Here is a 20258-nt window from a genome sequence, read left to right as displayed (position 1 = left end):
TACCCTGTTCATTTTCCAGTGGGAAAAGCCTATCTGTGTTTAAGCATGGATGCATGTATTTACTGTCAGATTAGCAGTAAAGGGAGTAATAGAGCTGATGGACTGTTCTCCTATGAATTTGTCTTATAGCTGAATACTTGATAGGATGTAAACTCTGAGCTCTTTTTCTATAGCTTGGCAACAGTATTTATCCTGTGGGGTTACTGGTGCAAATGGTCTCTTCATCTGTGGGGATGCTAGTATGTCTGCTCCATTAAACAATTTCCTGTCTTTTAGTATACTTGAAAAGAAGTAATAATTTCCTATATGTATTTTCCAAACTAGAAAAGAACATAAAAATCTGCTTCCTTTGAGTATATATATTTTTTTTAAAGAGGAGAGCTCTATAAAGCAGTTGACCTTCTACAGGTTTAAATTAAAACATGTTTCTGTTGGACTTCATTAAACAAATCATGGTCAGGCAGTCCAGAAATATACTTGACTTTTAAGAGTTGCTTGGAATCCTAAAGATGTTTTGACCAATTACACTTAGGAGGGATTTGTGTTTTGTGTAAGCATACGTTTTTCTTCGTGTGTTTAGTTCTGAAACGAATAGAACAATATAAAAAAAACCTGAGCACACCCAAGGAATTTGAAGTAGAAACTCTTACTGTGCTTTTTAAAATTTCAATGAAAAGAATTGAGCATCTCCCTAGTGATTATATGCTAGATTATAATGGGGTGTTCTGACTTTTGTGGAATATTACCTTGATATTTATCCCTAAGATGGCTAACTGAAACTTTCCAGTGTGGAAGGCAGGTGGTAGCAAAGTCCTTCAACACTTGAAAACACAGGCATGTGAAATCTATCTCTATCCGTGCTTAAGAAGGAACTGTCATGTGTGTGTTTGACTACACATCTCCCCTCTGGTTTATAGAACTGAATATATGAACAACACTTCAGCTTATAAATTTGGTTGCAAAGTTTGGATCTAGTTAAACAGAGAGGTTTGGGTTACTTAAACATCTAAATACTTGAGGAGTTTTTTAATAGAAGTCTTGGCGTTATACACAAAGTAATCTTGACAAAACATTAAAAGAAACCCTGAAAACCCTTCTAACAGTTAGAACTTATATAACTGGTATCATGAAGCAAAAAGTTGCTTACAATTTTATTTAGGCGTATGAGTGTTCTGCATAAAAATGTTTTGGGGGGTTGACCTAGAAAGCTGTAACATATGAGATTATGAATTGGCAAAACTTCAATAACACTTCAGGATTCTAGATTCACCAGATACAGAATATGTAAACTGCAAATAGACTCCTGCAAATCATCCTAGTAAATCTCACTGGTTTTGTGTGAGCTGCTCTGTTTCCTTCTGTGTTTAGTTTATTCCTGGCTCAGGAAGTTGACATGCTATATTGTGTGATGTGGCATGATATAAGGGAAGTCTTGGGAATGAGTATTAAGGTAAAAACTACCCTTTCAGTAGAAGTGTACAGGTATGTTGAACTGGGCATGTTGTATTGCCAGAATCTTAGTTTCTTTCATCTACACTGCATTGCTACATAAGTAGTCAGTAGACATGTTAGAAGAGTAACTGGTGGTACGCTGTCAATAATATGTTTAAAGTCTCTGTTCTGTTTTGTAGGTAGACCATCAAAATAGCACCAAAGCAGCTGGTGATTCTAATGGTACGTTTTGTATTATTACAGTTAAAGCTGGCAAAGAATATTTCTTGAGATCAGTTTCTTGGCTTCTGGTCTATGTTAATAGTAAAACAACTAGTTGACATTTTTCTATACTTGTGAATTGCATACTGAGCAAGTTAGCTGAGCAGAAAACACAAGGATGAAGTGATTAGAAGAATACCTGAACAGACATTGAATAAGATGAAACTACAGCAATTAGAAGTAGTACCACTTATGCTGTGGGCCCTAGTAGTATCCTGACATCCTGTATGTAATTAGATAAACCTAATTCTAGGATTTAAAAGTTACTAAATATTGGGTTTGCTTTAGAAAGTCAGAATGAAGTGTGTTTGTCAGTTTAATTCTAACAACCCTGTACATGTTTGATAAAATTTGCAAGTGGAAAAGGAAGTAGTAGAGTAGATCTCTCTTGCAAACATATAGGGTAAGCATGTGACTTACAGATACTTAAAGGTGGCTGGGAGAATTTTAAACAAATATTTTGTTTGCCTGGGATAAGTGTTTTGTAGGAGGCTGCTACAATACCAGTTTTTATTCATTTTTTCTAAAAGAAATTCATTTTACTAGGCCTATATTGACTTGTAATGTTTTTTACTTGGCAGACTTGGAAGAACTGTTAAAAGAGGAGTCTAGCACATCTGTGAATAATTACCCCAAGTATTCTGTTTGGATTTCATTTTTTGAGATTTATAATGAATGTTTTTATGATCTACTGAATCCTATATCAAATGATAAGAAACGAAAACCCTTACGCCTTGCTCAAGACATCAAAGGATGCTCTTATGTCAGAGGTAATTAGAATACGTTGCAATTGCAAAGCATGTAATTTGAAAAGTCAAAGTTCCTGTAACTGTTTATTAGATTAGAGAACCCCTACCTTCATTTACTGTGGCTATGGAACTGTCTGCAGCAAGTATAGGAAAAAATCTACTTACATAGCAGTAGCTGTACCTTTAAATAGCATTTTCTCTTTATCCTTAACAGTGACTTAGGCAGTGGAGAGCACACAAGATTTTCTTTGAAATGGCAGAAATGCTGAAAAGAAAAAAAAAAAAATTGACAAACTTGTTAGTAGTTTGGCTTTTAATTTTTCTTTAAAAGACTCAACTATAATTATAAATGCTTCAGCAGCTGTAGTTTTTGGGGTTGGCTTTGGTGGTTTACTGTTTTGTTTGTCAGGTTTTGTATTGAGAAACAGACTTCAGACAATGTGAGAAAGTTCAGTCTGACTACAAATTACATTTTTACAGCACTCTAGTTTAATCAAAATAATGGTGTAACTAGTTTTGGATGGAAAGTAAACAGTTGAATGTTTCTGGCCATGGAAAAAATTAGGATTTGAAACCCATTTGATTATTACAAGTCCTTTGGACAATCATGACACTGGTTCTAGATCAAAGGCTTTTTTGTAGGTGTTTGTTTGCTGCTTTTGTATTTCATATGCCACACTGTAAATTCAAAAAGCTGAATCAGACAATAAACCAAACTCCCTTATTTCTTCAAAGATGAGAAAATGTGCAATGTAGGAAATGGTCTGGTTTGAGCTATGCTTCAGCATAAGGTTTTTATAAAGCTTGGAAGTATAAGGCTGTTCTCAATGTTATTGAGGGAAAACAGGTTTTTGGGTTTTTTTGGTCACAGCTGGTGTTTTTGCTGATACAATTTTGGTGACCTCTAGTGACATGACAGGCTAAAACTGAGAAGCTCTCCAGGTAGCATTCTGCCTGGACGAATACAAACATAGGACTTCCATATTGGACATTGCCTTTTTGGTTTTTCAATGCTCAGGCTAAGCTTGCTCACTTAGTTTGGATTGAAGGTTTTAGTGTGTTTAACAGGATGAAATGATGTGATGTAACTGTTCTTCCTCTCCCATGGAAGGGGGAATTTCAATGCTTTTAAAATGCTTTCATGTCTCAAGTGAATGTACTAATCTTGGTGTGCATATATTACCTACTAATACATTTGGTTTTGATAATGATATTTATATAACAACTATATTTGTTCTCTGTAAAGATCTTCGCTGGATTCAGATATATGACTCGAAAGAAGCTGTTAGACTTCTAAAACTAGGATTGAAACACCAGAGTACTGCAAGCACAAAACAAAATACTTGCTCCAGCAGAAGGTAAGAAACATTTTTAATAACATTGGGCAGAGGATGTCATGTGAGAGGACAGAGAAACTGAAATGTGACTTGTGGCTTTCAGGAGGGCAAGAAGCTTTAATAAGGTCTGGATTTGTAGGTTGCAGTTTTGCCATGCTTTAGCAGTATGTGACCCAATGCTTTCAACCATGATTCAATCCTTCAGCAAGATGAATGTGTATGAATGGTACAGCATCTTATCAAATAGCCTTCAAGCTTTATTCTATCTAATGGTCTGGTTAAAAAGCAAAGTAAGTGCTATGTACAAACTTTTTTACAGGAGGCAGTTATATAGACAGGTTCAACAACATTTAGAACAGGTGTTGAGGCTAAAAATATTTGAAAGGTATTGGCCTATTTTGTCACTTCTGCTGATTTTCAACTTGTTGTTTTAGTCACAGCATATTCACAGTTAAGATGCTGAAAATTGAAGATTCGGGAACACCACGAGTGATTCAAGTCAATGAGTAAGTTCAAAGAGAACTGTTGTCTTCTGTGATGAAGTTGATTATATTCCATCTTGGTGTACTGATACTGCAATATGCACCCAGCATTCCCTTGTAGAGCCTCATGCATGCATGGTGGTTTCTCCACTTCCTTCGCTCGTATAGCACTTGGCCTTCTATTTCAAGCCATCAGCTTGCCTCTTCTGTTCGGTACAAGGTTCTATTAGTCCTTTAGTCCTCTATACTCATTAGCTCATGTAAATCCTTAGGAGGAGGAGGACAAGGGCAGGAGGGAAATGGGAAGCATGTTGGGAAAGGGTATTTCAGAAAGTCGTGCAGAACTTGCTTTAATGTAAAACATTGAAAAGGATACAGTGTTCATGTGGATGAAGGTGAGCAAATTCTTCCTCTAAGAAAAGTGATCTTCTAAAACTTGATAATTTGTGTGTGTTTTGAAATAAATCAAATGAGTTTTCCTTATTTGCTTTCAGATTGACAATGTGTGATCTTGCTGGCTCAGAAAGATGGACCAAGACCCGCAATGAAGGTGATAGATTGAAAGAGAGTGGAAATATAAACACCTCTCTTCTGATTCTAGGCAAGTGTATTAATGCACTCAAGAACTGTCAACAGACCAAGTAAGTCCTTTTATAAATTGCAAATTGGCTATGTTTTTTAGGTGTTAGCTGCAATGTTTAAAAGCTGTTGTTTACAAAAATGTTAGTATTGTATATTTTAAATACTTACAGACTTGTAAGGCTTTACAACATCAATTTTACCTTTAATTTGCCTTGTTTTGCTCTTTAATGAAATCACTGAAATTCTAACATCCTATAAACACTTTTGTAGACTCAACTACTTCTGAGCTGGCTTATCAAATAAACTTTGGAGTAAGTTTATAACCCCTTTTTCAAAAGTGTCATAGTAAGAATCAAACATTCAGCCCTTTGCTCCTTTGAATTACATTTCTTGCATATTTTGAGTGTAACTTTTTTTTTCATCAGCAGGGTATTGCTGTGCTGTTGAAACTGTGCACTCATTGGCAAAATTGTTTTTTCTAAATCTTGACACAACTTTAACACTCTCCTCCTGATCTAGCTAACCATATGCAAAGAAAAGAAAGCTTTTCTACTATTTATGCCCTAGCTGGGGAATCTAAGTGTAAAATAATACAAAACTTCACCTTTCTGTAAAACCAATACAATATATAGTCACAGATGGATGGAACTGTGCAGGAATTGCTTTTTCCAGAGGTTCTTATGTGAATGTTTATTTCTGTCCCAGAAGTTAAATAAACTGTGTGCTCAATGATAGTGCCTGGATGCACTTTACCAAGTTCACTTATGCTGTAACACTGTTCCTGATAGCCTGTTTGAAGTTTGTCACACTTTAAAGTGATAATCTCTTAGTGTTAATAGATGGCCATTGCTAGTTGAATGGGAAACAACAACTTTAAATTATTCTTGTTTATCAGTCCTGCAGCTTGGCTGTGTATGAACCATAATTGTGTTCTGGCAAGAGCATCACTATCTTGCTGACACCTGTAGAATTATTCATATAACTGAATAAACAGCTGCAGTGAACCTACTAAGTGGCAAGAATGTGTATCTCTACATGTTCAGCATATACTTGCTTTCTTGCCAAGGTACTTGCTGTTGTCTGTTCTCAGAGGCAGGATACTGGGTGAGAGATCACCAATAATGTTGCATACTGCATTGCTAGAACTAGATACATCATTTTCACGAGGGTTGAAACCAAAGGAGATGGGTTATTGTTTTATGTAGCATGAGGCTATGTGACCTACCCTAGGCTACATGCTGAATGTGCTTTTGATTTTAAGTGCTCCTATTGATTGAGTTGCAATGGCCCATCTGAGATAAGGGCTAAAACAGTGACATCCATGCAATCTCTTTACAAACAGTTGTCTAGTCCAAAACAACTTTGATTTCAAGTTAAGTCTTCAGGCTGGATAACTTAATATTGACTGGAAATCTTTAAACTTCTGGTTATCTGTTCTTTTGTCTTCGAAGGCTGCAGCAACACATACCCTTTCGTGAAAGTAAGTTAACTCATTTCCTGCAAGGATTCTTCAGTGGAAAGGGGAAAGTATACATGATAGTAAACATAAGCCTATGTGCTTCAGTATATGAAGAAACACTCAATGTACTGAAGTTTTCAGCTATTGCACAAAAGGTAAGTGTGGTGGAGTTTATCTTGTTGATCACTACTTACAATTTGCACTTAAAGAATAAGTTTTCTCACTTGTAAGAATATTAATTTAGTTACTGGATTCTTCTGCCTTGTATTCCAATCCTATTTTCTAATTATTTGTAGTCATGCTTTATTTCCTTAAAGTTTTCAAAAATGCTTTGTTGGAACTCTTTCCCTGGGAGCATGGGGATAGAACTATCTCCTACCAAAAATGCATAGTTCCTATAAAATGTCCAGTTTAATGAGACTCTCCAAATATAAGAAAAGATTGAGGTGAATTTTAGTTCTGTACTTACAACATGCTCTCATGTTGGAGTAACTCTAGCTGCCTCATATACTACTGCTATTTTAAGTCTGAATATTTATTACTCAGAATATTGATAAAATTTGAAAGAGTAATTTGAAAGGTCACGTTTATGTCCATAGAGGCTTCAGTCAGAAGGTGGAAGTTCAGTAGAGGGAGTAGAAGTGAGTGATAAAACTCTGAACTAGGAAGGAAGACAAAAGTATTGAAGATCAGTGCTGCAGCCTTACTGGGAGCCATGGAAAACTTTTGTTGACAGTTAGATAGGTTCAAAGGATATTAGAATATGGGCCTGTCTAAGCAGGCTAAGTATACTCTAGTGTACTTAATAAGCAGACTAAGGGTAATACAGCTGTTCAAGAAATAGTTTGAAAGATGATATTCATGCTATGCAACTAGAAATTCAAAATGTGGGAAATACGTATATTTCTATTGGTGCATGAAGTGGCAACTGTCTTGTAGGTGGTTGAACTTGTGAAGCTTGGTGTTCTTGGGTTCAGAAAAACAGACTATGAAGGGCCTCCTTTTTGCTCTAGCTGGTATCTGATCTAAGTAGTGACTCTGAGGATAGGTTGGGGAAGTACTATGCTCAGGATACCCATGGGAAGGTGGAACAGGTATCTCTTGGAAGTGTCAGTACTGATTTTGTTCTTTATTTTCTGGATAGGTTTTAGTTGTAGACACATCTATTCTTCCCCAAGATCAGTCATTTGGCCAAAAATCAGCAAGAGAATCACTACTTAGTTACACTAAAATGCCAATCCCAAGGAAAAGAGCTACTATTTTGTGGGACAGAAGCTTAGAAGACGTCATTGAAGATGATGATTGTGAGATGGAGGAACACTGTACTATGTCAACAGAAGAACCAGTGCAGGAAGACAAAGAAAAAGTTATTCTTGGAAAAGAAGAATTTATGGTATGTGCCAGGGGTACTTCAAGAGTTAGTGTGGCTTGGAGTTTAAAAGCAAGATATTCTGTTTCCCCAATTTCTTTCTTTTTATTTCTTTTTTTCTGATCATCCCTATTCTCCCTAAATCCTGCATTAGGAATTAAAAGTACAACTACTCATGATTTAGTGTCTATTATAGTAAAACTACAAAAATATAGACTGGGCAGTAAGAATTAGATATTTGCATGTCTGTCATCTTGGTAATCTATGGTGGTCAATGCACAGCAAGTATTACCTCCTGAAGATGTTGGTTTGTGTTCTAAATATGAGATCTCTGAAAACTGTCCTTTAAGGAGAAACAATTTTAGTCACTTCTAGATAAGACAAGAAGATGGCAAAGGAGAGCTAGAGACTGTTTTATGTAGGCTTAATTAACATTGCCTCAAAAAGGAGCATCTGGAAAAAGAGACAAATCCTGTGGAGCTTAAGCCTGTTTTTTAAGACAACTTCAAGGATTCTAGTAATAAACTTGTTCTTTTGCAAGGGCTCACTCTGTGCCAATCTAAAAATTGCTGCGCTAGTGCTAAACAGATATTTCAATCTATTCCATGAATCCTCTTGTTTATGAACAAGCTAATAACTGGGAAAAAACCCAACTTTAGCCAGCTAGAAGAGTACAATGTGGTAGAGTTTGAGGAATGGGGAAAAAATATCACTTCTGGGAAGCTTTTTCTTCATGAAAAAAATGAATATTAATTACAACTTCAGAAGCTGCTAAGTCTCGTGGAAACATTGAAGGAGAAACTTATTACTGAAAAGAAGGACAAGTTAATGCTGGAACTAAAAATCCGTGATGAAGTGATGCAAGAATTTACCAAACACTTTGCTGAGCGGGAAATGAATTTCAAGTAAGTTAGCTTTAAGCATTTTTTAAAGTTTACCAGTTAAGAAATGAAATTTAAACTCACTTTTGATCGAGAGATGGGTTACAGAAATAAGACACCACGCTCTTCTGTGAGGCTTATTGCCTCTGTTAATGGTTCAGTTTCTGTTTGGATTGAGTTCAGGAAGAATACTGTATAGGAAAGGCTTTTGGGGGGGGAGGAGACGGGGAGGGCGGTGGTTTGGGGTATCACAGTATCACTAAGGTTGGAAGAGACCTCAAAGATCATTGAGTCATTCAACAAGTCCAAGTGCCGGGTGGTGCACTTTGGCCACGGCAACCCCATGCAGAGCTACAGGCTGGGGTCAGAGTGGCTGGAGAGCTCCCAGACAGAGAGGGACCTGGGGTTGCTGATCAACAGCCACCTGAATATGAGCCAGCAGTGTGCCCAGGTGGCCAGGAGGGCCAATGGCATCCTGGCCTGCATTAGGAATAGTGTGGCCAGCAGGAGCAGGGAGGTCATTGTGCCCCTGTACTCAGCATTGGTTAGGCTGCACCTTGAGTCCTGTGTCCAGTTCCGGGCCCCTCAGTTTAAGATGGGCATCGAGACCCTTGAACGTGTCCAGAGAAGGGCAACAAGGCTGGTGAGAGGCCTTGAGCACAAGCCCTGTGAGGGGAGGCTGAGGGAGCTGGGATTGTTTAGCCTGGAAAAGAGGAGGCTTGGGGTGACCTCATTGCTCTCTACAACTACCTGAAAGGTGGTTGTAGCTGGGAAGGGGTTGGCCTCTTCTCCCAGGCAACCAGCACCAGAACAAGGGGACACAGTCTCAAGCTGTGCCAGGGGAGGTTTAGGCTTGAGGTGAGGAGGAAGTTCTTCACCAAGCAAGTCATTAGCCATTGGAATGGGCTGCCCAGGGAGGTGGTGGAGTCGCCATCCTTGGAGGCGGCGTTCAAGAGGGGATTGGATGTGGCACTTGGTGCCATGGTCTAGTCATGAGGTCTGTGGTGACAGGTTGGACTCGATCTCTGAGGTCTCTTCCAACCTTAGTGATACTGTGGGGTAGGTAGGGGGAGTGTGTGTAATCTAAGCAGTGCTTGTTTCCTGTAGAGCTTTGACAGGATACCTGTTAAAGTGGCACTGAAGTTCTTTGATTGCTGCAGCCTTAATGATACTCTAAAGGGGTATTCTGGCTGAAGAAGCTTAAAGATGATGCTTGAAGTTAACTGGTATTTATAGTCTGTATATATCTTATCTCCCTCTCCTTTTGCAGGGAGGTATTTTGGATGTAACAAAGATTTTAATGGTTTGATTTTGCTAAAAAAAAACCCTACAAAACCAAACATCTTTTCGTTTATAGATAGCTCTATTAACAGCCTCTTAGTAGCCCATGCTTTTAGCTGGCTTATTTTTCCTACTATAGAGAGCACCTTTCTTATGAGCGAGAACAGCTTGAAGAAAATTCTGAAAGACGTCTGGAAATCTTCAAGGAACTTATCAACGGTTGTACTGAAAGTAAAGGTGAAAAAAATGAATTGGAAGATCAGCCTCACAAGGAACAAGATGGACCTCTGGTAATTTTATCTTCACCCTCTCCCTGCCCCAGTAAAATCCTTCTTACTAGCTAAATCTTACAGTGATGGTATGTCTCAAGGATTGGATGGTTGTGGTTTCAAGGAATTGCATGTTGTGTAACTGTGTCCTTGGCAAGATATGTTTATGGCATTTAATAGGAGTAATTGATAATTTAGGAATCTGGAGCTTTCTGTGTTTCTGCAACTCAAACTATGCAAAGACATTGGGCTAAAAGCATTAAATGTCTATTTGAAGTATCTGAAGATGATTTATTTTAGGCCTCATATAGGCTGTACTGGAGTGGTGCTGTAGACTTCTTTCCCTCCCTCAAGTCTATTGTAGCTACAAATGAATTAACAAGAACTGTACATATACTTAAGCCGCACTAGATTCTTATTTCATAAGTTGCTACAAACATATTTCACCTCAGATTTTTACTGATACATGATTTCAGATGTTTTCCTTCTAAAGCAATGCACTTGGTCTATTCATTCAGCTTTTTAACTGTTGAAGTACTAGTTTTTATATTGAATTTGGTGAGGATGCTTTTGTGGTGATATAAAATGGAATGTCATAGTGGATCATAAAATGCTCTTTAAGTAGCTGTTACATGATACAGGAAACTTACGTTTGAAGGTAGACAAGAGACTGGCAATCAAATTGGATATGAATCCACAAGACTGCCTTGGAGCCAAAATTAACTGTTTGAATTTGTAATGATCTTCAGAATTTTTTGTAGACCTAATGGCTATTGTGCAATTATTTGCTATTTCAGGATGAAGGATATATCACAGGGCCAGGTGCCTGTGTTGATCTTGAGGGCGTTATTGATTCCCTGCAGACTGATGTCATTGACATCAAAAAGCAGGCCGAAGAAGCACATAGATACATTGTGTCCCTGGAGGACCCACAGGAAACTATAGTTTGGCTTGAAAAGCAGCTGAGAGAAGTTACTGCTGAACTAACTAAGACTAAAGAAGATTTGACAGAGAAAACCAATGAACTAATCAAAACTGAAGAAAAGCTGGCACAGAAAACCAAAGGTGAGATGGGTGTGTCGTGTGAAAGGCAGAAAAAGTGTAAAACAATCCAGTTGAGCTGGATTTGTGGACCAAAACATAAGTAAAACTATTGCTCACCACCTTTATGCATGTTCAGGTTGAACAAATCCACAGGCCTTGGTTATTTGATAGTTTTCAGGTTTGTCTTAAAAATTAATTGTGGACTTCTGAATCGTGGGTTAAAGTATCAACCTGAATGATTCTTGATTTTATGGGTATTACAGCATAGCTACAATTATTCACATTTTGCTAATGCAGTGTTCTCACTTACCCTCTGGAACACTCATAGAGGAAAAAGTATCAATACCTCATAAAGAAATTTCAGTGGAAGTCTCTTGACATGATAGAAATACTTACTGTAAGTAGAAATTGACATGAGAAGCTGTTCAGGTTTTTTTTTTTTTGCAATAGGGGGATTTTGGTTTTGCATGGGTTGCAAGGCCAAACATATTCAAAACCTAATGAGGTACCAGAAGATCTGGGAAAATGGATTGCTGAATAAACTATGTAATAGCTGCTTATTTGATGTTGGCTGCTTTTCTTGTTGCAGACTTGGAAACACAGATAATTAAGTTGGATGAGTCTGCTGAGCAGCTTAAAGAAGCGACTGAGGTAATTTTCCCAAGCAAAAACCTGTGCAAAATTATTTGCTTCAGTAAAAAATTCTGATGGCTTTTGTGGTGGTTTTAGGTTATGCCTTTAAAATTTAGTTATAGATTTTGAGCAGGAAAGTAGAAAAACATAAATAAATGACTATTGGGTGTAAAAAGGAAAACAAAATATTATTCTAAACAAATTCATTGGATAAATACTGGGAATAAGATGGGCTGTACCTAAACTATCCTTCTTTGTTGATCTCTGCTGTTTTGCTTTGCTCAGGAGAGATTAACCTGCTTGTTGGCTGGCCTTGGCTGGAATTGTTTAGTTAAGTCTAACTCACTGCTTGTGGGACAGGGGAGAGGGGGACAGTGGAACAGCTTCCCTGATCTCAGACCAGGGTTTTTTGTGTTGTTTGCTAGTTACGAATATCTGTATAATATTGTAAATACTGCATGTTTTGTACATGTTCATTGCACTCCTCTGTAGAGTGTAGGTCTTGCTTGTAAATATAGCTTCATTTGCTTCTGAGTTGGTCTGGCAAAGTTAATGCTGGGGGGGGGAACTTCAATCCACCACAGCTTTAAATGTCATTATAGTATGTTTCAAGCTTTTTGAAGTGTGTACATATATATCTCTATAGATATATCTAGATGTCAAGCTTAGCTTAAATGATCTTGCTTCTAAATACATGGTGTAGTTCAACAATTTAACACTAACTGAACTACTATCCTTTATTTTCCAAGAAAATGGATACACAAAATAAAAGGATTCAAGAACTCATGGACATGGTGGAGCAAAAAGATGATGCTATTATAAGACTAGAAGATTTGATATCCCATTTTGAAGAAACCATGAAAGACTATGTAAGTCTTAAACATCTCAATTTTCTTTATACAAATAAAAGCTACCTTTATGCTTATAATAGACTTCACTTGGAAAAATGAACATTTTGTTCAACTGCTGCTTGTTTCACATGGTAGCAGGTGAAGTTGATATTGAAACTAAAGTTACAGAAAAATGGCAGGGGAGTGGAAAATTACTTTTGGAAGCAGTGATCTTGAGTTATTAGAGGGCTGCAGACAAGACTATAGAGTCCCTTTGAAGGGGGCGGAAGAAAACAACTCTTTAAAGTGAGGGGACTTAAGCAGTGGAAAAAGAGGAATTATGTCACTGTCTTTTTTTTTCATTTTTGTCTGAACGGAAGAGAGAGGAAAAGTGGTTTTGCTACAGCAAAGGATGACATTTATTTGAAGTTAAAAGATAGAGAAAGGACAGTGATTGTGTAAATTTGCCACAAAAATCTGTTCTGCTTATCAGCACTATGCTCACACTTTCAAAGGGCATGGGGGTGAAGCAAAAGAGCAACACACATGTGGCATTGGAAAGAACAATGGTGAGTGTTCAGATCAACAGTTTGAACTAAGAGTGGATGGCCAGGGTATCTCCGCCTTTTATGTTATTAATAAAACTTGTAACTCGCTATTGTACTGCTGGCTGGTGAATGCTTGAAAGGGTAGCTCAGCTAAACCTATACAGTTCATAAAAATGAGAACACACAGTTAGGCTTTTGGTTTGGTTTTATTTTTTGAGCCTGCTGTCTAGTAACCTGAAGTAGTTCTGAGAAAATTTTAGATGAGATGATCTATTTCTCTCATCTACTATAAAGATAAGACTTTAACTCTACTTCATCATCTGTTCCCTCTCTGTGCTCCACAGCAACTTGGCCTTTCAATAGTATGAATACTCTGAGAGTGCCAAGAGCTGTGATTCCTTCCTATTACCTCTTCCAAGAGCAAAGCTCCAACTGTCTGCTGTTTTCATGAGACTGTGGCACAAAACTCAAAACATGACCACTAATTCGTTCTTGGCAACCAGCATGACTTGCCCATGTGTCATCTTGCCAGTAAAGAAACTTTAATCTTAGCCAGATGTAGACTAAAGTGTATGTGACATAACTGACTGGGCTTTCAAATTGCATCAGATCTGTCATGACAAAAATTATCTGTCGCTTTATTGAAGGCAGTTAATGCTTGCAACTCTACCAGTTAAGGCAAAGTGAGGAACTTGTAGAGCTGACCACTTCTTCTTTGAAGAAATTGGGTATTTCATCAACTCCTTTGACATTGGAAGCTTACATGCAACCCTTTAAATTTGTATTTTCCTACTCTCTTGCAGTGCTTTCTGTACAGTGCAAAGCACTGTGCTTATTAGTATCTGAAGGTGTCTGCTTTTGATTTAAATAACTGGCCTGTAACTGACTTGTTCCTCTGACAACTGTTATACGTGTGACCTGCATAGTAATATTTCATATGCTTATATGTTAAAAATAAATGCTCCTTTTGTAAAACTTTAAAGTAATCTTCTTTTGATGCAGGACAAGACTGTAGCGTCCATTAAAAAAAAGTTGGTGAAAAACAACTCTAGCATAGTGGATGAAAGCAGCCAGTTGGAGGATTGTGAGGACACTGCGTTGGAAGTGGGAAGAAAACGTTGTTTTGAAAATAAGCCTACTGCAGAAGAGCCACCTGCAAAGAAAGGTACAATCTACCCCTACTCAGCAGGGGGTCTTCCAAAAACACTTGACTGCTTCAGAACAGAAGCAAAAGTTGAAGTGTAAAGATTTGCATTATGAGGAGAAAATAGATCTATATTGACCTGTAAATGGCAATAACTGTGATGTAAATATCTTCTTTTGCAGGAGGTCCTAATACTGTTTGCTCTTAAATGTTTAAAATAAAATATTTAGATTTCCTTTTCTGCTGCTGTTTCTCACCCATCAACATACTTATGGACTGAGCCATGCTTCTTAAGCAATTTCTTTACCAAACTTACTCTTGCTGGACTTCTGATGAGAGTAGCATCTCCTGCTCAAGTTTTTTTGGTGGTGTGTTCTTGTAAGGGTGGGTTTTTTCCTGGGGTGGTTCATTTGTTGTGTTTTCTCAAGCCATTGACAACCTTTTGGCTTAAACAGTCACTTTTTCATTTCCATAGTATGTGCTGTGAAACTTGATGTTTCATTCTATTTGTATGCTGTGAACACACCAGCATGGTGACAGTGGTAGCAAAGAAGAAAAGCTTTCCATTTGAATGGAAGTAAAATGAAGTCCACAGTTGGCGTATTTTGCATGTCTTGTATGCAGTTCTAGTCATCTTGTTTTACTTGCTTTGTGTGAGTTTACCAGTCCTTTTAGAATGAGATGCATAAACTGCTTGCAGTTGAAGACCTTCAAGGTCTGTATGCAGTGGGTAGTGAATTTCATAAAGCTTGTTAAAGGGGAAAAAAAGCCCAACAAAATAAAACAAACAAACAAAGAACTCGCTCCATCCCACCCCCCAAAAGAAGTGATAGTTTTTATCTAACAAGAATTTTAAAGTGAATGACTAACAGTGCTAATTAATGTAGCACTGAAATTTTTCTGTTGGTAAGAGCAAGCTATTTAGTCATTTAAAATGTCTTTTTTTATGGGTGTTGAAAATAAGGCATGTGATTTTTAAACTGAGTTACTAAATGCTCCATAATACATTTTATTGTGTCTTATATATGTAAAAACACACACACTTTTAACCAGTCATGTTACATGTACTTGGTATAATAGAATAATGAGCACAGCTACACTGCCACCTTTCTTGTAGAATTTAGATATGCTAGTGACCTATGACCAGTTTATCTTGCAAGAATGAGTTACTATGTCCTGAAGTTCAGCTTTTTGTACTTTCTCTAGGACTTGCATCCCATATTTTGGGGTGGGGCATTTTTTTGTTCTTGTTACTTCCTACATGAAAAGCTTCTGCAATGAATTTTATGTATCTTGTAGTAGTATTCATCCTGCTTTGCTGCATGGTTGGGAGTATCAGTGCAAAGCATCTGCCTCACTTCTAAATTCCCTTACATGGAAGCTCTGTAACACAAATTGTTATCTAGTTTAGAAACCAATTGTAAAAAGGAAAGGAAGGTCCCAAATTCTAGCTGGAGAACTTGAGACTGTTTTTTAGCTTCATTGTAAAAGTAAGGGGATGCTGAGTATAAATTATAGAACTGTTCCTGTTGGAGGAGACCCCAACCACTAACCCTACTCTACCAAGTTTGCCGCTAAACACCACATTTCAACCACCTTTAAACACACCCAGGGATGGTGATACAACCAGCTCCCTGGGGAGCCTGTTCAATGCTTGACTACTCTTCTGGTGAAAATTTTTTTCTTAGTGTCTAGCCTCAGCCTACCCTGGTGCAGCTTCAGACTATTCTTTGTTCTATCACTAATTATCTGTGAAAAGAGACCTGCACCTGCCTGTTTGTATTGTCTTTTGAGGTAGTTGTAGAGACAAAACTGTCCCAGTTCCCTCAGCTGCTCTTCATAAGATGCATTCTTCAGACCCTTCACCAGTTTAGTTGCTGTTCTTTGTACCCACTCCAGCACCTCAATGTCTGTCCTGTATTGCGTTGCCCAAAGCTGAATACAGTATTTGAAGTGCAGCCTCACTAAAGGCTGAGTACAGGGGGGCAAGCACATCTGTACTCCTGCTGGTCTCATCATTCTGATATAAGCCAGAATACCACTTGCTTTCTTTGCTCATTCAGGTACTTGTTGATTAGAATTCTCAGGTCCTTTGTCCTGGAGAACTTCCAGCCACACTTTCCCAAGCTTGTATTATGGGATGGGGTGGTTGTGGCTCAAGTCTGGCACTTGGCTTTGTTGAGGCACATGCTATTGACCTTAGCACATTGATCCAGTCTGTTGAAGTCTCTCAGTAGAGCCTTCCTACCCTCAAGCTCCTAATAGAGTGCACTCTATCAATGATCCTGATAAGGAATTAAAGATGTTTAAATAGTAGTGGCCCTAATACTGAGCCCTGAGGAACACCACTGCTGACTGGCCACCAACTGGGTTTGACTCCATTGACCACCACTCTTTGGGCCTGGCTGTCCAGCAGATGATCATGTGCTCCTCCAAGCCATGACCAGCCAGGTTTTTCACAAGAAATCCATGGGCATCCATGTCAAAAGCTTTATGAGAGTCCAGGTAGACAATATCCATAGCCTTTCCCTTATCCATTAGGCAAGTCATCTTGTTGCAGGACTTGCCTTTCATAAACCCATGCTGACTGGGCCTCTGGTTGCCCTCTGTAGGGTGCACAATGTTACTTGAGAGAATCTGTTCTTGGACTGTAGTCAGACTAACATATCTATAGTTCCTCACATCTTCCTTCTGGTCCTTCTTGTAGATGGGTGTCACACTTGCTACCTTCCAGTCCACCAGGACCTCCCCAGATAGCCAGGATTTGCAGTAAAGAATAGAAATTGGTATGGTGAGCGCATCTGCCAAATCTTTTAGTATGCTTGGATGTAATCCATCCTGTCCCATAGACTTGTGTGCATCTGAAGTGGTGTAGCAGGTCCCTGACCGTCTCCTCTTTAATGGTGATGACCTCATTCTGCTTCCCCTCTCTGTCTCCCATCTCATGAAGTTGGGTGTTCAGGGAACAACTAATTCTACTGCTAAGGACAGAGGCAAAGTAGACACTGAGCACCTCAGCCTTTTCCCCATTCTCTGTCACTGTGTTTCCTCCTGCATCCAGTAATGGATGGAGATTCTCCCTAGTCCTCCTTTTGTTAATGTATTTATATAACTATTTTTTTATTTCTCAGGAAAACATGATATCTTTGCTTTTCTTAACATACCATGGGAAACTGCTGGCTGTATTAAAGAGATTGTTGAACCAGTAAACGTGGAAACTAAATGTAACCAAATTTTGTTTAGCTCACAGATATTAGTAAATCTAGCTAGATATTTCTACTAGTGGTGCAGAGTAGAATCAATAAGGATAGAAATACCTCTAAGATCATCAAGTCCAACCTTCTACCCAACATGTCCATGATCTCTAGACCATGTCCCACAGTGCCATTTCTTGAACGCTTCCAGGAATGGGGGCTCCGTGACTTTCCTAGGTAGCCAACATGTTCCAATGCCTCATCAAAATACAAGTTTGTGAGGAGACATACTACAGGATGGATAAAGAGCATCTTAAAGATGTATTAGACATGTATATTTTCTCCCTTTATTTGGAGGATCTGAATTTGTCAAAGAAAATGTGAGCTCTTGAGCCATGTTTCAGAGGAGCCATCAAAGACATTTCCTTGATTGGCTAGATGGGTCTGCTGAGGCAACTTGACACTCAAAGCAAGTAAATAAGATCTGTTTTCCCCTCCCCCCTTCTATTCATCTTTTGTTAATTTGAATTTATTGAGTGAAATAAAATTAGAAGCTACCAGAGCCACATATGAATTGTGGGCACTTGCTAGGAAGAGATGCTAATAGTATCATAGAATCACTGAATCCTAGAAACAGAATTGTTTTGGTTAGAAAAGACCTCTAAGAGTTCAGCCATTAACCCAACACTGCCTGGTCACCACCAAACCGTGTCCCTCAGCAGAATGCTGGAATAGAGCAATGATGAGATAGTCTTTAAGGTTCCTGAACACCTTTTGCCACAAACTAGGTCTAGAAGACTGAGGCATCCATTGCATGTTAAGCCATTCAGAGTTTTACGTGGGTAGAAGTTGAGGCATAGGAAGTTCCATGGGAACAGGAGGAAGAATTATTTCACTGAGGGTGACAGAACACTGCAACAGGCTGCTCAGAAGGGTTGTGGAATCTTCCTCTCTGGATGAGTTCCTGTGTGACCTGGCATTGGTGATCCTGTTTTGGCAGGAGAATTGAACTAGATGATCTCTCGAGGTCTAATCCAGCCCCTGACTTTCTGCAGTTCTGTGATTTCAAAAAGCAGTATGATATGAGAGTGTGGCTTTCACATGGCAACTGTTTTCCATGTAGTAATAGCTATTTGGTACTGCTAATGACTTGTATTGCTGATCTTAAGCAACCTGAGCTGTATGGAGCATTTAATTATGTTTTGGGTGTTTGTGTTTTGGTATTTTAGGAGATAAAAAGGCAAGTTGGGAAGAGGATTCTCTAGAGCAAAAGAGAACTGAATATGTGAAAAGAAACACTTCTGAGCACAGTGAAGAAATATCAACATTGAAGGAAAGAATTAAAACCTTGGAAGGTCAGCTAGCTGCGCTTGAAGACCAATGCAGAAAAGAAACAAACAAAAATGAAGAGTTCAGTGGACAGATAACAAACTTGCATCTCAAGATCTCTGCTTCTGAAGAAAGGGCTTCCAGCTTAAGTGAAGACCTTCAGCAATGTCGAACTGACTGTCAGGAGCTTGTTTCAGAATTGGACAAACAGAAAGCTATAAACAGGGAACAGGAAGAAAGGATTATTGAGCTAAATAATGAAGTAGAACATGCAAAAAAAAGTATAATTGATAAAGTTTCAAAAATTAAAACAATGCAGTCCAAAGTAGATGAGCTGTATAAAGGTCATTCAGAGACTTATGCTATGGATATTGATTTTGTTAATCTAAATGATTCCTTAGACTCTCAAAAAGATGAACCAGACAGAGGTCAAATGAGTCCTGCATGTGTGCAGTCCCAAACTGCTTCTACAGCAGATCTGAGGCAGGAGTGCTCCTTTCACTGTAGTGTTGAAAGTATTTGGGAAGAATGCAAAAATATTATTAAGGCCTCTTCACAAAAAAGTCAGCGGATTCAGGAACTACTTCAGCAAGTTGAAGCCTTAAAAAAGGTGCTTGATGATACTGAGAATTGTAACAATGAACTAAAAATAAAATTAAATGAGGTTGAAAATCAGTCAATAAAGCAGAAAGATAATATGAATCAGTTGCAAGAGCAAATCCAGAAGAAAACCCAGGATTTTGAAAAGCAGGCTGCAGAGGATCACAGAGTAATTGCGCAGTTTGAGGAAGAAGTTGCCAGTTACAAGGGAAAAATCAGAGAGCTTGATTGCCTTTTGGAAACTCTTAGAGTTAAAAATGACAACATAAAGAAGTTAGAAGAAGTCCTTCATGAGAAAGAAACTATTATTTTAAGTCTAGAAAGTAATAAAGTATCTTTGCAAGAGAAATGTGCCAATTCAGACAGAAAACTGAAAGAATTAAACGATCAAGAAGCAAATTGGAAGGAGGAAGTTTTGAAGCTCATGAACAGTTTGGAGAGTATGAAACGGTCCCTTCAGGAAAAGGAGAAAACTGAGCATGAGCACACACAATCTGTAGCATTGTAAGTAATGAAATAACGAGTCTCTTTCTCTAAGGGCTATAAGTTAAAACTATTTTCTGTGAACATCAGAATAAACCGATGTAATGCATTTGAATGTTTATCAGCTTTTATTAACCAAACCCTTTCTTCTTGGCAGTCTTAATGCATTACTTGAATTTTTTTATTTGCATATTTTGCTGATTATATTTTCCTCGTGTGTTTGTATAGTCTGTCAAACATACCTAAGTCACATGGAACTATTATGGGAGGAAACTGTTACTTGCATAGAAAGAAGATGAAATCCAAAAGTAAAACTTCTAAGATTGTAATT

At 38.2% G+C, this 20258-nt stretch overlaps 1 protein-coding gene across 1 annotated transcript in view; it reads left to right on the top strand.

Moving 5' to 3' along the window:
* KIF20B (kinesin family member 20B) overlaps positions 1–20258 on the top strand; it is a 40169-nt gene that overhangs the window by 5128 nt on the left and 14783 nt on the right. The window contains exons 7-20 of the mRNA XM_068139709.1: positions 1632–1674; positions 2295–2483; positions 3709–3820; positions 4234–4305; positions 4776–4922; positions 6315–6477; positions 7467–7715; positions 8457–8596; positions 9993–10143; positions 10920–11187; positions 11756–11817; positions 12549–12668; positions 14180–14342; positions 18745–19948. Coding sequence (XP_067995810.1) covers positions 1632–1674; positions 2295–2483; positions 3709–3820; positions 4234–4305; positions 4776–4922; positions 6315–6477; positions 7467–7715; positions 8457–8596; positions 9993–10143; positions 10920–11187; positions 11756–11817; positions 12549–12668; positions 14180–14342; positions 18745–19948 — 3083 coding nt within the window. The remainder of the gene's footprint in view (positions 1–1631; positions 1675–2294; positions 2484–3708; positions 3821–4233; positions 4306–4775; positions 4923–6314; positions 6478–7466; positions 7716–8456; positions 8597–9992; positions 10144–10919; positions 11188–11755; positions 11818–12548; positions 12669–14179; positions 14343–18744; positions 19949–20258) is intronic.

The sequence above is a fragment of the Melanerpes formicivorus genome, unplaced genomic scaffold, assembly GCF_026170545.1.
Source record: "Melanerpes formicivorus ecotype bairdi unplaced genomic scaffold, bMelFor1.0.p_v2 SCAF_6, whole genome shotgun sequence".
NCBI lineage: Eukaryota > Metazoa > Chordata > Aves > Piciformes > Picidae > Melanerpes > Melanerpes formicivorus.
The sequence above is the reverse complement of the archived record's forward strand: the minus strand, read 5'-3'. Positions and strand labels throughout refer to the sequence as shown.